At 46.2% G+C, this 17419-nt stretch overlaps 1 protein-coding gene across 3 annotated transcripts in view; it reads left to right on the forward strand.

Moving 5' to 3' along the window:
• The window catches only part of LOC142580117 (adenylate cyclase CyaB), a 189527-nt gene that overhangs the window by 115666 nt on the left and 56442 nt on the right, over window positions 1-17419 (forward strand). For all 3 annotated transcript variants that reach the window (XM_075690933.1, XM_075690934.1, XM_075690935.1), the window contains one exon: window positions 10168-10353. In XM_075690933.1, the coding sequence (XP_075547048.1) occupies window positions 10174-10353 (180 nt within the window). In that variant the 5' untranslated portion in view covers window positions 10168-10173. The remainder of the gene's footprint in view (window positions 1-10167; window positions 10354-17419) is intronic.

Genomic DNA, 17419 nt, shown 5'->3' on the forward strand with positions numbered 1-17419 from the left:
TGGGAATTCTTAGGGATTTTGAATAGTCTGAAAATACTCAGGGAAAACTGAGGGAATATGTGCTTCTATCAGGGAAAATGACCAGTTATTTTGTTGAAAGGGAATGAAAGTCGCGGTAATGCTGACTCGAATAACAGAGCAATCGTAACGAGTCCTCTTTGTCGCAGCGTCGTCCGCTGGAGGAGTTGTCAACGGCCGACTTTCCGGACGCCCGATATTTCGGACGGCATGGCGGCACTACCACATACCCCATAGAGTCATTGCAGAAGAGCGTCTAGAATTTCGGACGCGAGAATCCTTCGCCGTCCGATTGTTGCCGTGACCTCAGGTCCGAAACGGCATTACTCAAAGCCGCGACCACTACCGCCATTTTGATTACTTTGCTGCCTAGTTCGAACCGGGCCTCTTGCACGCAGATCCGCTGCCAGCAGTAGCAACCACCGCGGCAACACTAGGCCTAGCTGCTTCGATGGTCGCTATTAAGCTTCTTGCCGTTCTATGCTGTGTTTTTCATTGAAAGACTTCGCCGCTGTGAGCAATGGTACTGAGTCCGTCTTTGTGGTCCTCGCGATTGGCTTCGAATCTTGCAAAGCACAACGCGTTGCATAATGCCGGTTTCCTAAAGTCAGCTTTCCCTCAGTATAGAAGTGTTACGCAATGAAGCATACACCAAAGTATTGCAGTGAAGCGTAACAAATGTGGGAAAGCGCTATTGTCACTGGACACAGTATGTATTCCTTAATTATACACGCACGCACCCGCCATCTCCTGGCACAGTACGAGCACCTATATACCTAATACGTGCACTAGCAGGCCTTACGAGCTTTTTCGGATGTGCGTGTAGCGATTTGAGCCTTTAAGGGCAGTAAAAGGCATGCATTTATTTTTTCGAACTAGGCGATCTTTCGGACGTTTTCGCGGCTCCCAAGGAGTCCGAAAAATGGGACGTAGACTGTACAAGTGATTAGGAGGATGCTTCAAGTAGGGTCCATGTGGTGAACGCGCGGCAGAACGAGGACGAGAATAGAAACGACTTGCGCATTGAGGAGTGAATGATAAAGGAAGTGTGCCGCCGCTTCTTTGAAGGAGTTTGAGCTCGAAAAGCAAAGTGTTGGCTGACACCGACATGCAGGTGCCCTCATCCAAACCAAAATAAACTCTTTAAAGCAGTGAAACGCAACACTGAGGCTTTGTGCACGGGCTGAGAGTATGTCAGGACAGTTGAGGTTGACTTACTAAATCTTGAGAGAGTCTCACTTGTGACAAAGTTCAGGCCTCATACCAATGAGCTTGCTATCGGTTGATAGAAATAGCTCACATTCGAAAATATTTGCTTCTATAATCTCCTTTTTATTCATATTTTATTCAAGTACCCTAAAGGCCCATGCGGGCATTACATAGGGGTGTTACAATTAATTAGTGATAGATACAGGATACGCATTTAAACAGGTACTGCATGCTACAATAAAAAGAACACAAGCGGAAAAAGAGGAAAACAACAAAAAGGAACCAGTAAGAGCAATACAATGACACGTCCTAAACGCTGAAGATACATATAGATTTAAAATGGGTGTTACACAAGATCAACGTAACTTGGTCACTTTATACAAGGAAAAATGCTTGCTAAAAACGTACACATACCAGCAGATACTGCATGAAAGAATGAAAAGCACAAGCAGAAAAAATTTTATGCAGTACAAGTGACTCTGCGTTAACCTAGAACAAAAGCATTTGCGCAAGGAACATCAAAATATGGTGAGGAAAAAAGTAAAATAAGAGTTAAAAAAAGAGATGAAAAAGGCGCGTAGCAACACAGTGATGCCTATAACAAATGAGCAAGAGAATACTATGTTAGTACGTTAAAATACTGTTTTAGTTTTGCTAGGAAATCATCGTGACTTAGAGCTGATACGATTTCACTTGGTAACATATTCCAATGATACATCGCGAGAAAGAGGGGCGAGTGTCTCGAGAAGTTGGCGCGCGCAAGGACGGGCTGCACTGGAAGGATGCGGGCGCGGAAAGATACGATGGGCGGGCCTGGTGTGGCACGCGCCGAAAGACGACCCGCAGTGATATAGCTTGTGAAAATGGGAAGGAAGTCCTATCAGCCATCGATTTTCTAGCGAGGGGAGATTTAGAGATATTTTTATGTTAGTGATACTAAAAGTTCGTGAGTAATTTTTCGTGATGAAGCGGGCTGCTTTGTTTTGGACCGACTCGAGCTTGTTTATGAGGTACGATTGATGCGGATTCCAAATAAAAGACGCGTACGCCATTTTTGAACGAACTAGTGTCGTATAAGCTAATAATTTAGTGGACTTGTTTGCCGAGTAAAGGTTACGCCTAATGTAACCAAGGGTTTTACACGCGCTGCTAGTAATCGCATCGATGTGATGATTCCATGAAACGTTTGAAGATAAATGAATTCCCCGATATTTTATTGTTTGCGCATGTGCAATACTAATGTCGTTCATCACGCGACGGGTAACCCTAGGGTTACTAGATCTAGTGAACGCTGTAGCCTTAGTTTTTGAAACATTTATATCTATTTGCCACTGTTTACACCAGTCGGTAATTTTCGCGAGGTCAGATTGCGAAATGTCAGTGTCGAAAGAGTTCATTATTCGTCTATAAGTTACGCAATCATCTGCAAATAGTCTTATTGTAGATTTAATATTATTGCTGATGTCGTTGATGTATAGCAGGAATAAAATTGGTCCCAATACAGATCTCTGCGGCACTCCGGATTTAACTAGTGATCGCGGAGAAGAAAATTCATTAGTCGTTACAAATTGGTACTGGTTAGTTGAAACGTTACTAATCCGATTCGTAATCCTACTATGTATATAAAAATGGCGAAGTTTCAATGATAAACGGTTATGAGCTACCTTATCAAATGCCTTCGCAAAATCAATAAATATGGCGTCTATTTGTGAGGAGTCGTTAATAGCTTGGTGCAGGTCAGAGACTAGCTCGAATGACTGCGTCTCACATGAGCGACCCCGTTGGAAGCCGCTTTGGTTAATGAAGAGGCGATTGTGATCGGTTAGGTATTTCATAATTGCTGATGATATAATGTGTTCTAATAGTTTACATGCAATACTTGTCAGTGAAATAGGTCTGTAGTTAGAGACAGATGACGGGTCACCGGACTTAAAGGTTGGAATTATTTTAGCCATTTTCCATTCGTCAGGAACACATCCTGAATCAATAGATTGCTGAAAAAGAGCGGCGAAAATGCGAGATATCACTGGTTTATTCATTTTTAGTAGTTTTGGACAGATTCCGTCAGGACCGGGAGCCGAGCTGTTAGAAAGACGATCAACAGCAGCTTCAATGCCCTTTTGGGAGATTATGATATCACTCATGATGGGAGGTAACAGAAACGAGTTCAATGTTAGAGGGAAAGGGAAGTTCACTTGTAAAAACAGAACAGAAGAAATAATTTAATGCAGTAGCGACCTCCGATGATGGAAGGAATTCATTGTCTTTCTTTATGGAAATGAAGCCTGATGATGATGGTTTGGGGTTTATTACTTTCCAGAACTTTTTTTTTTTGTTGGTGGGCTAACATGTTGGAAATATCATGGTTGAAAAATGTGCCTTTGGCTGCTTCAATTTCGGCTTCGCATAACTTGGATTGTTCCCGATAATATTTCCAGGCATCATCAGATGTCGAAATTTTAGCTTTTGAATAAGCGCGCTTTTTTATTAATACAGCGCCTTACGTGAGATGTTAACCACGCACTTCCAGTAGACAGAGTTATTTGTATTTTTGGTATGTACTTTTCTTTAAGTTCAGTCAGCTTGTTACAAACAATCATCCAGTTGTCATTGCTATCATGATTATGCATGCCGCTCAAGAATTCTACACAAGAAGCCGAGAGCTCACTGGTGATCATTTCAACATTTGCTCGCGCATAATCATAAATGGTTTTCTTTTCCTGTACACTTGTTTTGCGCTTTATATCGTATTCACAGTGAAGGACGTTGTGGTCACTAATGCAATTTAACACATGAACAGACATGTTGACAGGCTCAGTGGTCAGCACAATATCCAAGATAGCATCCCCCCGTGTTGGTAAGGAAACTATTTGGCCTAATCTGTAAGACGAAATGACGTCAATAAAATCCTTACATTCTGCTTTCCTTGGGCCGCCTTCAGCTGTAACCGTCCGCCACAAGAATATTCGAATCGATTTGTAATGGGTCTTACCATTTTTTTTCGAAGATATTATATTTGCTGTGCATTTTAATAACTCAACCCTTTTGTTTTCTTTTGGATTAAACAAACACTACTCCTTACTATTCAAACTGGATTAAGTCGTTTTTTTATTTTTTAACATGCTTACTAGGGAGTGACAGCATCGGGCGACATTGTGTCAATTTGTCTTGGCATAAAACAAAATTGTGTGTCACCCAGGCGATTTCGCAAAGGCACTCATGGAAAACTTGGAAACCTCAGGGAATTTGGAAGTGTCAACTTGGTAGACACCCTGAAAATGCCACGTAGCTGGACAGAACCAAGGTAATGTTTTAAGAAAGAAACCGGCCAAAAAAGGACGCAAACAGGATACATACAAGAAGACAGCAAAGAGGCTGGACTTGTTAGTAGTTGGTAGCCGAGCGTCTTTCCGGTCTTCTTGTATGTTTCCTGTGTGCATCTTTTTCTTGCCGGTTTTTTCTTAATGCATTGCACTAACTAGCCCGGCAACGTGTGTCACTAGTAAGGGAATGTTGTTTGTCGTCGCTTGGAAACTGAAATTATTTTCTGAATTTCACCTGATTAGATGATTAGTCTGAAATAATTCATCAATTTCTCAAATAATATAATTAGATGAAAAGTATCAATGAGAAAATTGTAGAGAAACATAGGAAACTCCCGATACAGATTTCTCTTGCTCGATACGTGCTACGTAAGTGTTTTCCTGAGCCTGAAAGAAGCCCCAAATACACGCAAAATTGCCGAGCGACTGGCAGCTCGAAGCACTTTGCGTGTATTCGCGTGCTATGTGAACTGCTACCATACGCTATATGATCTGTCACAATACACCGTATACGTTTTGCTAACGGGAGCTGTCACCATGCCCTATATTTATTTATTTATTTATTTAGTCATACTGTTAACCCTCACTTGAGGGTCGTTACAGGGAGGATCAGTAATTGAATTGTACATTGAACAAACATTGAAGATCATTTGTAGGAGAACATTTGTAATACATAGAACATTTGTAGCAAAAAAAAAAAAAGAAACACACAGCTACATGCAAGGAACAAATATAAGCTATACAGTGTGAGCGAAATACTTATCAAGGGCAACCTCAAAATCACTCATAGCATTTTTTTGTACCACATCATTCGGTAATTCATTCCACATTTTAATAGCGTCAGGAAAGAAAGAAAAGCGGAATAAGTCTGTTCGAGCTATTATTGGTTGCACGAATGTACTGCGTGTTGTTCGTGGTAACCTTTTGTGAAAGAGCGTCAGATAATCATCCTTGTTTATTTTCACATCTGCGTGTAGTATTTGAAAAAACAATTTCAATCGCTGCTTCTGCGTTCTTGATTCCAGTGGTTCCAAGTTACATATTTCAGTTACCGAATCACGTCGTCGATATTTAGAGCAGATAAAGCGAACTGACATTCTTTGAATTCCTTCTAGTTTATGTTTTAAAACCTTTTGATGGGGGCTCCACACAGCACCAGCGTATTCTAGACTCGGACGGATATATGTCTTGTATGCAATCAACTTGACTTCTTTCGTCGCCTGGCGTAATTTCCTTTGCAAGTAGCACAACTTCCTGTATATTGATTGACAAATATTTTCAGCATGAGGACGCCAGTTCAATTTATCTGTTTTGGTTATACCCAAATATTTGAAGCTACATACTTTTACCAGTATATTATCAGCAATATTATATGTGAACGAGATCACTTCCTTTCTTTTTGTTATGTGTGTGTAAGTGGTTTTCTTTAAATTAATTTCCATACCCCATTTTTGACACCATGAGCTTAAGTTTTGAAGGCACTGGTTTAGTTTAAATTGATCTTCCCTGCATGTTACCGGACAATAAATTAGGCAATCATCTGCGAAAAGCTTAATTTTTACAGGTGATTGGACAACCGCTGAGATATCATCAATGTATAGCAGAAAAAGTAGTGGCCCTAGTACGGAACCCTGCGGCACGCCCGACTACACCTCACGATTTCCTGAAATAGTGTCTGCCACTCGGACTGGTTGTTGGCGATCAGTTAAATACGCTCCTATCCAATCGAGAACATCCTCACTAAGACCGACATTGCGAAGCTTGTAGAGCAGTTTACGGTGGGAAACTTTGTCAAAAGCCTTCGCAAAATCTATGCATATAACACCGACTTGTACACAGGCATCTATAGCAACACAGAAATCATGAATCGTTTCGATCAACTGCGTTACAGTTGAAAGGCCACTGCGGAATCCTTGCTCAAACGGACATAATAAGTCATTTTGTTCCAGAAATTGTCTGATGTATTTTGCCACTATATGCTCAAATATTTTACAACACACCGTTGTGAGAGACACAGGCCTATAATTGCTCAACATTGTTCTATTGCCGCCTTTGAAAATTGGGACCACAATTGCTCTACGCCAATCTTGAGGTAGCGAGTGGTATTTTAAAGACTTCTGAAATATAATTACTAGGTAGTACGACAACCACTCCGCGAATCGTGGCAGAAATTCATTCGGTATACCGTCAGGCCCACATGACTTTCTCGTGTCCAGAAGGAGCAGCTGATCAAATATGCCTTCTCGGTTAATAATAATATGACCTGCTTGAAGTGGCAATGTAGGAGCCGATTCATATTCTTTGTTGTCATCCTGCTCCGTACAGAACGCTGACTGGAAATATCGATTGAATCTGTCAGCGATATCAGGCTTTTCCGTAATTACTTCCGTTCCTTCTACAATCTGTTCAATTCCTTCATTCGCTTCCTTAAAAACAGCCTGAACTTTCGTGGAGAGCTCTTCAGAAAGTTAGTGAGGGTGTTATTAAAAAAATATTTTTAGACTGCGCCATCTCTGCCTTCAAGTTTTCTTTTGCACGCGATATTTCAATAGGGAACCTTTTATTTTTGCGCACTCTTCTTATTCTGCGCTTCATCCTAGTTATTTTGCGGCTTATCCATGGGTTTCTTCGTTTTGTTTATTTAGTGCGAGTAGGTACGTAGTTATCTAAACAGTACTGCACAATTTTCTTAAAACGTTTCCAAAGCTGTTCAACCGACTCAAGCCTTGATATCATCTCAAATTCGCTAAGCGACGTTTCTAAAAAGTCAATGATAGTCGTATCATCAGCACGAGCGTAGTCTTTAACATGTGCATGAGCGTGACGCTTTGCTCGAATGCTGATGTCACAGAACACGTCAACCACAACCATTCTGTGGTCCGATATACCGTCCTCAACTGATACGGCGTAATCGTCCACTTTACTTGATATGAAAACCAAGTCTAACAATGACTGTGACGTAGGGGTGATTCTTGTGCAGTCTTTTACAATTTGTGTGAGATTATGAGAAAACATTAGCTCTAGTAGCCTATCAGCGCTACGGGTTTCTGCATGACCAGTTGAAAAGCTTTCCCAGTTAATATGCGGTAAGTTGAGGTCTCCAGCCATTATTAGTCTTGTGTTTCCATTTATATGATCACACAAAAACATATTTAAGTCCTCTAGAAACTCGGGCGAAGTGCTGGGCGGTCTCTAGACGGCCCCAATAATATACGTAATGTTGGCGTAATTCACCTTGCACCACACTGTTTCTGGTAAATGGCAATCCACTTTTATTGCTACCATTGTGCTTTTAGTTATCACCGCCACGCCACCACCTCGAGTGTCCCTATCCCATCGAAAAATCTTGTATCCCGGCGGCACAATGCAGTTATCCGTTATGACACTATTCAGCCATGTCTCTGTTATGACCATAATGTGGGGACTGTATGTAATAAGTAAGTATTCTAAATCTGTTACTTTGTTTACAATGCTTCGCGAATTTATTGAAAGAAATTTGAGCTATGATCGCGCCGGCTGAGGTGGGATCCTACCCCCGCTATCCACCGCTCCAGGCAAACGCGATCCTCGATGATCGGAAGCTTCAGAGCCGTCGTGACGTTTTGGTTTATCTTGTCTACGCTTGCACTGACAACGAATGTTCCGTTTTCGTTCCCATTCGTAGAGCTCACCGTTTACTTTAAGCTTATCATGAATCAGCTTCACTTTTTCGCCATTTGCTCTTTCTGCTTCGCCGCAACTTCTTCCTGACATTGACAGTTTCCTTCGCGTAATCATTGCTGATGCTAATGGTAGAACCCTTCAGCTTTCCACAGTTTTTGAGAACATTTTCCTTTTCCGAGTGATTATAAAAATTTATAATGACTGGTCGTGAACTATTTGGTTTTTCCTTACCCAGCCGGTGAATTCGGTCTACTGATTTCACTATAACGACCAATTTTACTTCGAACAGATTACTAACAACGGCTCCCCTCAAGTCTGATTCGGTTTCACCAGAAGTTTCAGGTAGGCCGAAAACGATAAGGTTATTGCGTCTGCTCCTGTTTTCATAGTCAATTAATTTCTGTTCCTGTTGCCGAACAATAGTTTCCAGGCTAGTAATACGCTCACCCATTTCCTCTATAACTTTAAGATAGCCGGTCAATTTGTCAGTTTTAGTATTTAAATCGGATACCTCCTCCTTTATAGCATCTAAGATTCAAACGTAGCCTGATTTTGTAAGATTTGCTTCAACATCTCAGCTGTCTTTGGCCCGGGGTTTTCCTCAACGTCACCTGACATCAAAAGCATCAGCACTGCAGACCAACAATCAATGACACTAGCAATACAGTTTTGAGGGCACGGCAATACCAACAAAAATCGATTGTCACTTCGGTAACATGCAGCATTGGAGTGGTAACGAACCTGCATAGACAGTAATGCCAGCTTAGGCATGTTTTCTGCAGGACATGTGCCGTGCCCTCTGAAGGCTTCCTGGATGTGCTGCTCCTTTTGTAGTGGAGCCAGAGGTGACGTCACCGCTGATGACAGCCGATCCTCCCACGCATTGCTTGCAGTATCCAGATAAGTTCCCATTGATAGGTAGCCGGTTCGTGTCGCTTGTAGTCGTCGCTCCTATAATCCACCACAAAACCTGCATAGACAGTAATGCCAGCTTAGGAATGTTTTCTGCAGGACATGTGCCGTGCCCTCTGAACTGTTATATGAACTGTTACCATACGCCGTATGCGTTCTGCTAACGGGAACTGTTACTATGCCTATATGAATTGTTACCATACGCCGTATGCATTTTGCTAACAGGTAGTGTTACCATGCCCTATACGAACTGATACCACATGCCTAAACGTGTTGATAACGGGAACTGTTACAATACCCTATATGAACTCTCACCATGCGCTATATGAACTGCTACCATACGCCGTTAACGTTTTACTAACGCGAACTGTTAATATGCGCTATATAAACTGTTGCCACACGCCGTTACGTTTTGCTAACGGAAACGGTTACCGTACCCTATATGCACTGTTACCATACGCCGTATATGTTTTTCTAACCGAAACTGTTACTATGCCTTATACGAAATTGTTAGCATGCGCCGTCTATGTTTTGCTAACGGGAAATGTCACCATGTCCTATATGAACTGTTGCCATAGGCCGTATACGTTTTGCTAACGGGAACTGTTACTCTGCCCTATATAAACTGTTACCATACGCCGTCTATGTTTTGCTAACGGGAACTGTTACCATGCGCTATATGAACTGTTACCATACGCCGTCTACGTTTTCCTAACGGGAACTGTTACCATGCCTTATTTGAACTCTTACCTTACGCTGTATACGTTTTGCCAACTTGAACTGTTACAATACATTATATGAACCGGCACAGCGGCAATGCGCAGCGATATAGAGTCAAACTGTCCTCTAGTGATATCTCTGTGACTTTTCTCTTCCTAATATAGCACGCATCGCAATAACGGGACAGAAGGTTAAGGCGCTGTGTCGTTTGTTCCCTTAATATTTTTATCCCGCTATTGCACTGTTTGATGTATCAACAAGCCTGGCTCACAACTATTATTTCTTCCTGTGGCACAGCAGCGATGTTTCTACTTATGCCCAGTGATCCATGCCGTCCAACGTGGAGTTGAAAGCCCGGCTGGCTGACCGGTCCTGTCTGCTGGAACGCGTTCGCCCTCTGGCACGCTCGCACTCGGCGCTGCGCCAGCAGGACACCTACTTCGGCGCGGCCCGAGGGAGGCTGAAGCTGCGGTGGCAGGAGCTGCTCGCCGAAAACGGAGACGTCCAGGTGACAGGAAATGCTGTTGGGCGAAGTTAGATACAAGAAAGGTTTAAGCCCTGCACCGAAGTACCGTATGCGGCGAATAAATAAAAATGAATAGGACGTATTCGTTACCTCAAATATGAAAGGTTTCGAAAAAAAGAACAGGGGGTGGGTTTCTACTACCACCGAGGCCACGGCCAAGAGAACGGGACAGCAAACAACGGGATTAATTATACAATTGCCATATATTTACATGCAATATAGGTATACATATTTCAGTCTTTAGCTTGACTAACAAATTTATATTTTTGGTGGGTCCTGCTTATGTACTTAAAGTCGTTCTTCTCTTCATGTTGCTTGTGCTTGGTAGGTTTGGCGTGCAGGTTCCGCCAGGTTTTCTTCTTTGTCTGGGCCAGGGTGTCTTACGGAAAATATGATCGCTTGGCGCAAGCAAAGTAGGACGGGAGTTCACAAGGGAAGCGCGAACTTTCGACTGTTTACTCTATATTGTGTAATATCCTATATATACACAGACGCTAATGCGCAACATACAGAGCAGCTATAATCACGCACCCCCCCCCCCCCCTAATCATTGCCAGCTATAAAAAAAAACCTTGTTTTGGCATAGAAAATTGAAACTGGTGTGTCGCTAATACAAGATGAACCTCGCTCTTTAATGTGAAACGTCTCTAATAATTCACGTGCCGTAGTGTCCCTGCTTTTTCCAAGAATCCGTATCTTAATTAGTTGTTCAGTTGTGCCCCACACGGATGTGAATTGCAGTAGATATCAACATCACCTTGCAGACTGGTGACACGTGCTGGTTTCATTCGCCTCGGAGAACAAAGAAATTACTGTCATATGAGTCAGCACATTCCAAGACTGTTAAGAGAGCCACCGCTAAACTTTGCCTCGAGTCCACTCTTGCGCGGTCGTGCCCTCACGCAATGCAGGCAAGCTTTAAGAATCAATTGGTTCGAATGTCTTCCGCTGGGTTTCCCGGTGCGCTTATTACTGCCGTTGCCGAGTCGCTCCTCTAGAAAGTCAAGAGCGACGAACACAGCAGAAGGGCTGAGCAAGCGCAGAGGACGGTGAGGCCGGAGGTCCTACCTGATGTGCACCGTGTAACCCACAAATTAAAGAAGGGTGCGGACAGACATGGGGCACCAGTGGTATTCTCTGCGCCACGCAAGCTCACCCAGCTGTGTCCACGCATTCTTTCTGATGGGAGCAAGAAGCGTGGTTGTTGTGAAATACATGCCAACCCGTACAAAAACTGTGCTACCGGAGTCGTCTATAGGTTTCCGATGTCTTGCGGTAACACATATGTCGGCCACACTGGGCGATGCGTAAATGAACGTGCGCGGGATCCTGAGCTGACACTGGAAGGTAAAGACGGAGCACATTTGCCTAAGCACGGCAATTCACATCCGTGTGAGGCACGAACGAACAACTAAATACGGGTTCTTGGAAAAATCAGGGACACCGTTGCACGAGCATTATTGGAGATGTTTCACATAAAAGAGCTAGGTTTATCTTGCGTTAGGGACACATCAGTTTAACTTTTGCATGCAGAAAGAAGGTTTTTTTGATAGCCGGCAGCGATTAGGGTGTTGCGTGAGTGAAGCTGTTCTGTATCTTGCGCATTAGCGTGTGTGTGATATTGGATGTTATACAATATAGAATAAACAGTCGAAAGTTACCACTCCCCTTGTTGCCTCCCGTCCTTCCTTGTTCGCGCAAAGCTATCGTACTTATGGTCTACTCTGCAATGCGAACCGACTGGCCCAGCAACACGTACTTCTCTTATGGAAGTCTTCCTCCCACGCAGTGCCTTTCAGTACATATATATAGTCATATGGGACGCCAACAAACACTGCCACCAAGGTCAACATAGGGGATCTTACTTGTGCTTAAAAAATTGAATAAGGAAATGATAAAGTAATGGAAATCAAAGTGCACGAAAAAACAATTTGCCGCAGGTGGGGAACGATCCCACAACCTTCGCATTTCGCGTGTGATGCTCAACCAATTGAGCTCCGCGGCGCTGTTTCCACATCCACTTTCTTGGGTATTTATGTTTCCTAGTAGAACCCTGGGAGTGTTAGCCAGAGCCACCACTCACAGATCTTTGCGGCAAATGTGGAACATCCTTTCTGCCGCGGGCGTCACGAGAACGTGATTGTGACCTTTGCGGCGGATGTGGAACATCCTTTCTGCCGCAGGCGTCGCGAGAACGACGATGAAGTTGGTCGATGCGCTTGGCACGAGCGAGTGTCGGCCTGGCTGTCTGGCTCCAGTGTAAATAGCCTGTAAATAGTCTCTTCCGTCTGTGTCTTTTCAAACGCAACATTATGGTGGAGGTCAACGATCCCCGTCCTCACCACGGAACTCAGAAGTGGTCGGCACACCGAGCTTGTCACCATGCCTCCCGGTGACGCGCCCACCTCTGCAACGGCTTCGGCTTGTCCCACTGCTCCAATCGCCACGGCAGCCGCACATCGCGACCCTGGTGTGTTCTCTGGCCTGGAGGGCCAGGATGTTGATGACTGTATCAAACTCTATGAACGCGCCAGGGCTAATAACAGGTGGTACCCAACGATTATGCTCGCCAATGTCATCCTTTATCTCGGCGGCACCCCACGCGTGTGGCACCAGGCGCATGACGACGAGATAACCAGTTGGGGACAATTTCAAAGAAAAGCTCAGGGAACTGTTCGGCGACCCCATTGGCCGCAAGGTTGCCGCGAGAAAGGCTCTTGCGTCTCGTGTTCAGACATCTACAGAGCCGTAGGTTTCATACATCCTCGACGTCTTGGCTCTATGCCGAAAAGCTGACGACGCTAGGTCTGAAGCTGATAAAGTGCACATGTCCTAAAAGGCATCGCCGACGACGCTTTCAATTTGCTTGTTTTTGGCAACGTCTCGACTATCGACGCCATCATCAAAGAATGCCGTCACCTTGAACAAGCTAAGAGCCGCCGTATCACACACCACATCACGCGCCTACCCAACACTGCTGCTACGTCGGCATGTGAGGGTCGACCACGTCAGACCACCACCTGTGACGACGTCACCCATATCGTTCGCCGCGAACTCGAGGCCACCTGTTCGCCAGCTTTCTCCACGACGCCTCCCGATCCGCCAGCAACCACCATTGCGGTGATCCAGGCCGTCGTCCGACAGGAATTTGAGAACATGGGTCTGAACTCCGTGTGTTCCACGTCTCAACACAGCGTTCCCCAGTTCTTTATCGACCCTGCTCGTCCTCGGCAGTCCTTTTCCACCACATCTCGCCGCAACCCGTCGAGATTGGCGTACCCCTGATGACCGGCCGAGCTGCTTCCACTGCTGTCGCATCGGCCAAGTCGCTCGTCACGGCCGCAACCGATGGCCACCACCTACTCGGACATACACCGCCGCTTATTCCACCCGCTATGAATCCACGGCTGCGGATGCTCCTGCTCCGAACCTTCAGTACAGCCGTTCGCCCTCACCCCGACGCCATCAGTCTCGTTCGTTCCAACCCCGTCGCTTCTCTTCGCCGCCTATCGCCTCCCGGATCCAGCCGGAAAACTAGGCACTGCAGCTTCTCGAGGTGAAGCTGCGCTGTCGACCCTGCCCTCAAATCCTCTGCTCACGTTACCCACGAACCGAAACCTTCTTGACGTTGACGGCTATCCTGTCACGGCACTCATCAATACAGGAGCACATCTTTCAATTATGAGTGCTGCCTTCCGACGACGACTGAACGAGCTCCTCATCCCAGCGTCGGCACGCGTCGTCCGCGTTGCGGATGGCGATACTGCGCCTAACCTCGGCATGTGTACGGCACGGGTCAGCATCGCCGGCCGCCACACTCCTGTCCTCTTCACCGTAATTGCTCATAGCCCCCACGACCTCATTCTCGGCCTCGATTTTCTCTCCGCACATTCTGCTCTTATTGACTGCTCTTCCAGTACTCTTCGCCTTGAGTTGCCGATGCTCGCAGAACCTTCTGACGCACCCCGCTGCCGCTTACGCCCCACCGGCTTTCTTCGCCTGCAGCCAAAGTCAATAGCCTACATTGAACTGTTGTCTTCCCCACCAGTTCCTGATGGCGAGTACCTCGTCACTCCTCTGCCCGACATTCCAATAAGGTATGACGTTACAGTGCCTCACAGTATACTTAATATTACTGGGAACCGCACTCGCATGCCTGTCTGTAACTTTGGATTGGCAAAGCAAATTCTACCGCAAGATATTTGCCTTGCCACCGTTGTCTCGGCGACCAATACGTGGCAGCGTTATCGACTGATGGTTCTCGAGCGCTTAGCAGGCCCCTCGCGCCAGCCTCTGGTGCCGATCCCAATATAAAGAAAATGGTTGCGACTGGCCTGTCCTCGGCGCAGGCTGAAAATCTTTGCCAAGTATTATCGTCGTACCGAGATATTTTCGACATCGACGATCGCTCTTTAGGCCAGACGCTCGCGGTCGAGCATCGGGTTCTTACTGGCGATGCTACGCCTATTCAGTGACGACCGTATCGAGTTTCTGCGTCGGAACGCCAAGTAATTAAAAACGAAGTCAACAAAATGCTCGATAAAAACATCATTGAGCCTTCTTCGAGTCCCTGGGCGTCACCTGTGGTGTTCGTTAAGAAGGACGGCACGTGGTGCTTCTGTGTAGACTACCGTCATCTGGACAACATTACTAATAAGGACGTCTACCCGCTCCCACGTATAGACGACGCCCTTGACTGTCTGCACGGTTCCAGCTATTTCTCGTCTATTGATTTTCGTTCGGAATACTGGCAGATTGCTGTTGAAGATATGGACAGAGAAAAAACCGCGTTCACCATACCTGATGGCCTATACCAATTTAAGGTAATGCCGTTTAGATTATGCAACGCCCCTGCCACCTTCGAGCGTATGATGGACTCCTTGCTCCAAGGTTTCAAATGGTCCACATGCCTCTGCTACCTAGACGACGTCATCGTCGTCACGCCAACGTTCGACGCTCACCTTGAACGTATCACAAATATACTTGATGTATTTCGAAAGACGAAGCTGCAACTTAACTAGTCCAAGTGTCGTTTTGGCCACCGGCAAATTACTCTTCTGGGCCGTCTCGTTGACGCTTCCGGAGTACAGTCTGATCCCGAGAAAACTCGCGCTGTCAGAGAGTTTCCGGTTCCGAACACAGCCGCAGACGTTCGAAGTTTTGTAGGGCTGTGCTCGTACTTTCGTCGTTTTGTTCCAGATTTTGCGACAATTGCCAGACCCCTAACTAATCTTTTGAAGAAAGGCGTACAATTCTCGTGGGGCACTGGAGAGGCCGCCGCCTTCCCTCGTCTCGTCACTCTTCTAACCTCACCACCCATTCTCGCCCACTTCGACCCTGATGCCCCTGCAGAACTGCGTACAGATTCCAGCGGTCATGGCGTAGGTGCCGTCTTAGCCCAGCGTCAGCGTGGCCAGGATCGCGTTATTGCTCATGCGAGCCGCCTCCTAGCACCACCGGAGCGCAACAATTCCATTACGGAACGAGAATGCCTTGCTGTTGTCTGGGCGGTTGCGAAGTTCCGTCCTTACCTTTACGGTCACGCTTTTTCCGTAGTCACTAACCATCATGCTCTCTGCTGGCTCTCTTCGCTAAAAGATCCTAAAGGCCGGCTTGGTCGACGGGCTTTGAGGCTACAACAATTTTCATATTCTGTGGTGCACAAGTCTGGCCGCCTGCACCAAGACGCTGACAGTTTGTCGCGCTACCCTGTTGACGACTCTGACTCCTCTAATATTGCCAGTGCTTCTTGCGTATTCTCTGTATCACAGCTGCTTCATTTCGCCGACGAGCAACGCCGTGACGCCTACATCAGAGCACTCTTCGACCGTTTTGAGCACTCTCCGGCCGATGCTACTCTACGCCTCTTCGTCCTCCGCGACGGTACTCTGTACCGTCGTAACCTTCATCCGGACCGCTCTGAGTTCCTACTTGTAATACCTAAAGACCTCCGCACCACCGTTATAGAAGAGCTCCACGACGCACCAACGGCAGGACATCTCGGCGTATCTCGAACCTATGACCGTGTACGTCGCAGTTTTTTTCTGGCCGGGTCGTGCCCGTTCCGTGCAACGTTACGTCGCCGCTTGTGAAGTTTGCCAACGACGCAAGAAGCCTTCCCAGCTCCCCGCTGGTTACCTGCAGCCGCTCGACATCCCTGCCGAGCCCTTTCATCGTGTCGGCTTAGACCTTCTCGGCCCATTTCCGGAATCTACATCAGGGAACAAGTGGGTTGCAGTCTCGGCTGACTACGCGACCCGCTACGCCGTAACCGGTGCTCTTCCGACCAGTTGCGCAACTCATGTTGCGGACTTCCTCCTACATGATATTATTTTGATGCATGGTACTCCGCGTCAATTGCTAACAGACCGTGGCCGTACGTTTTTGGCTAAAGTCATCGACGACATCATGCGTGCCCGCTCAATACGGCATAAATTTACCACATCCTACCATCCCCAGACGAACGGCCTCACTGAGCGCTTGAACCGCACCCTTACAGACATGCTATCGAAATACGTTTCCGATTACCACCGTAACTGGGACCTGGCTCTACCTTACATTACCTTTGCATACTACTCTTCCTGTCTCCAAACTGCTGGCTTTTCCCCGTTTTAACTCTTGTATGGCCGCGAACCAACGCTACCGCTGGACACTGTGCTTCCGTCCGCCACAGCTTCAACTAGCGATTATACCCGTGATGCAATCGGCCAAGCTGTCCACGCTCGCCAACTTGCGCGCGCTCTTCTACAAGTGTCTCAAGACAAGAAAAAGCAACGCTACGACCTCCGTCACCGTGATGTCCATTTTGTGCCCGGCAGCCTCGTGTTGCTTTGGTCATCTTCGCGTAAGGTTGGCCTACGGGAAAAACTCCTTTCTTGTTACACAGGTCCATATCGCATGCTCCGCAAAGTGACCGATGTCACCTATGAAATCGTTCTAGCCACGCCCACTACGTCCTCCGCTGTGACAACCAGTGACATTGTCCACGTCGCCCCACTCAAGCCCTACAGCTCTCCACGCGCTCTTGGATATTTAACAGCACCGTGAC

The sequence above is a fragment of the Dermacentor variabilis genome, chromosome 4 (genome assembly GCF_050947875.1).
Source record: "Dermacentor variabilis isolate Ectoservices chromosome 4, ASM5094787v1, whole genome shotgun sequence".
Lineage (NCBI taxonomy): Eukaryota > Metazoa > Arthropoda > Arachnida > Ixodida > Ixodidae > Dermacentor > Dermacentor variabilis.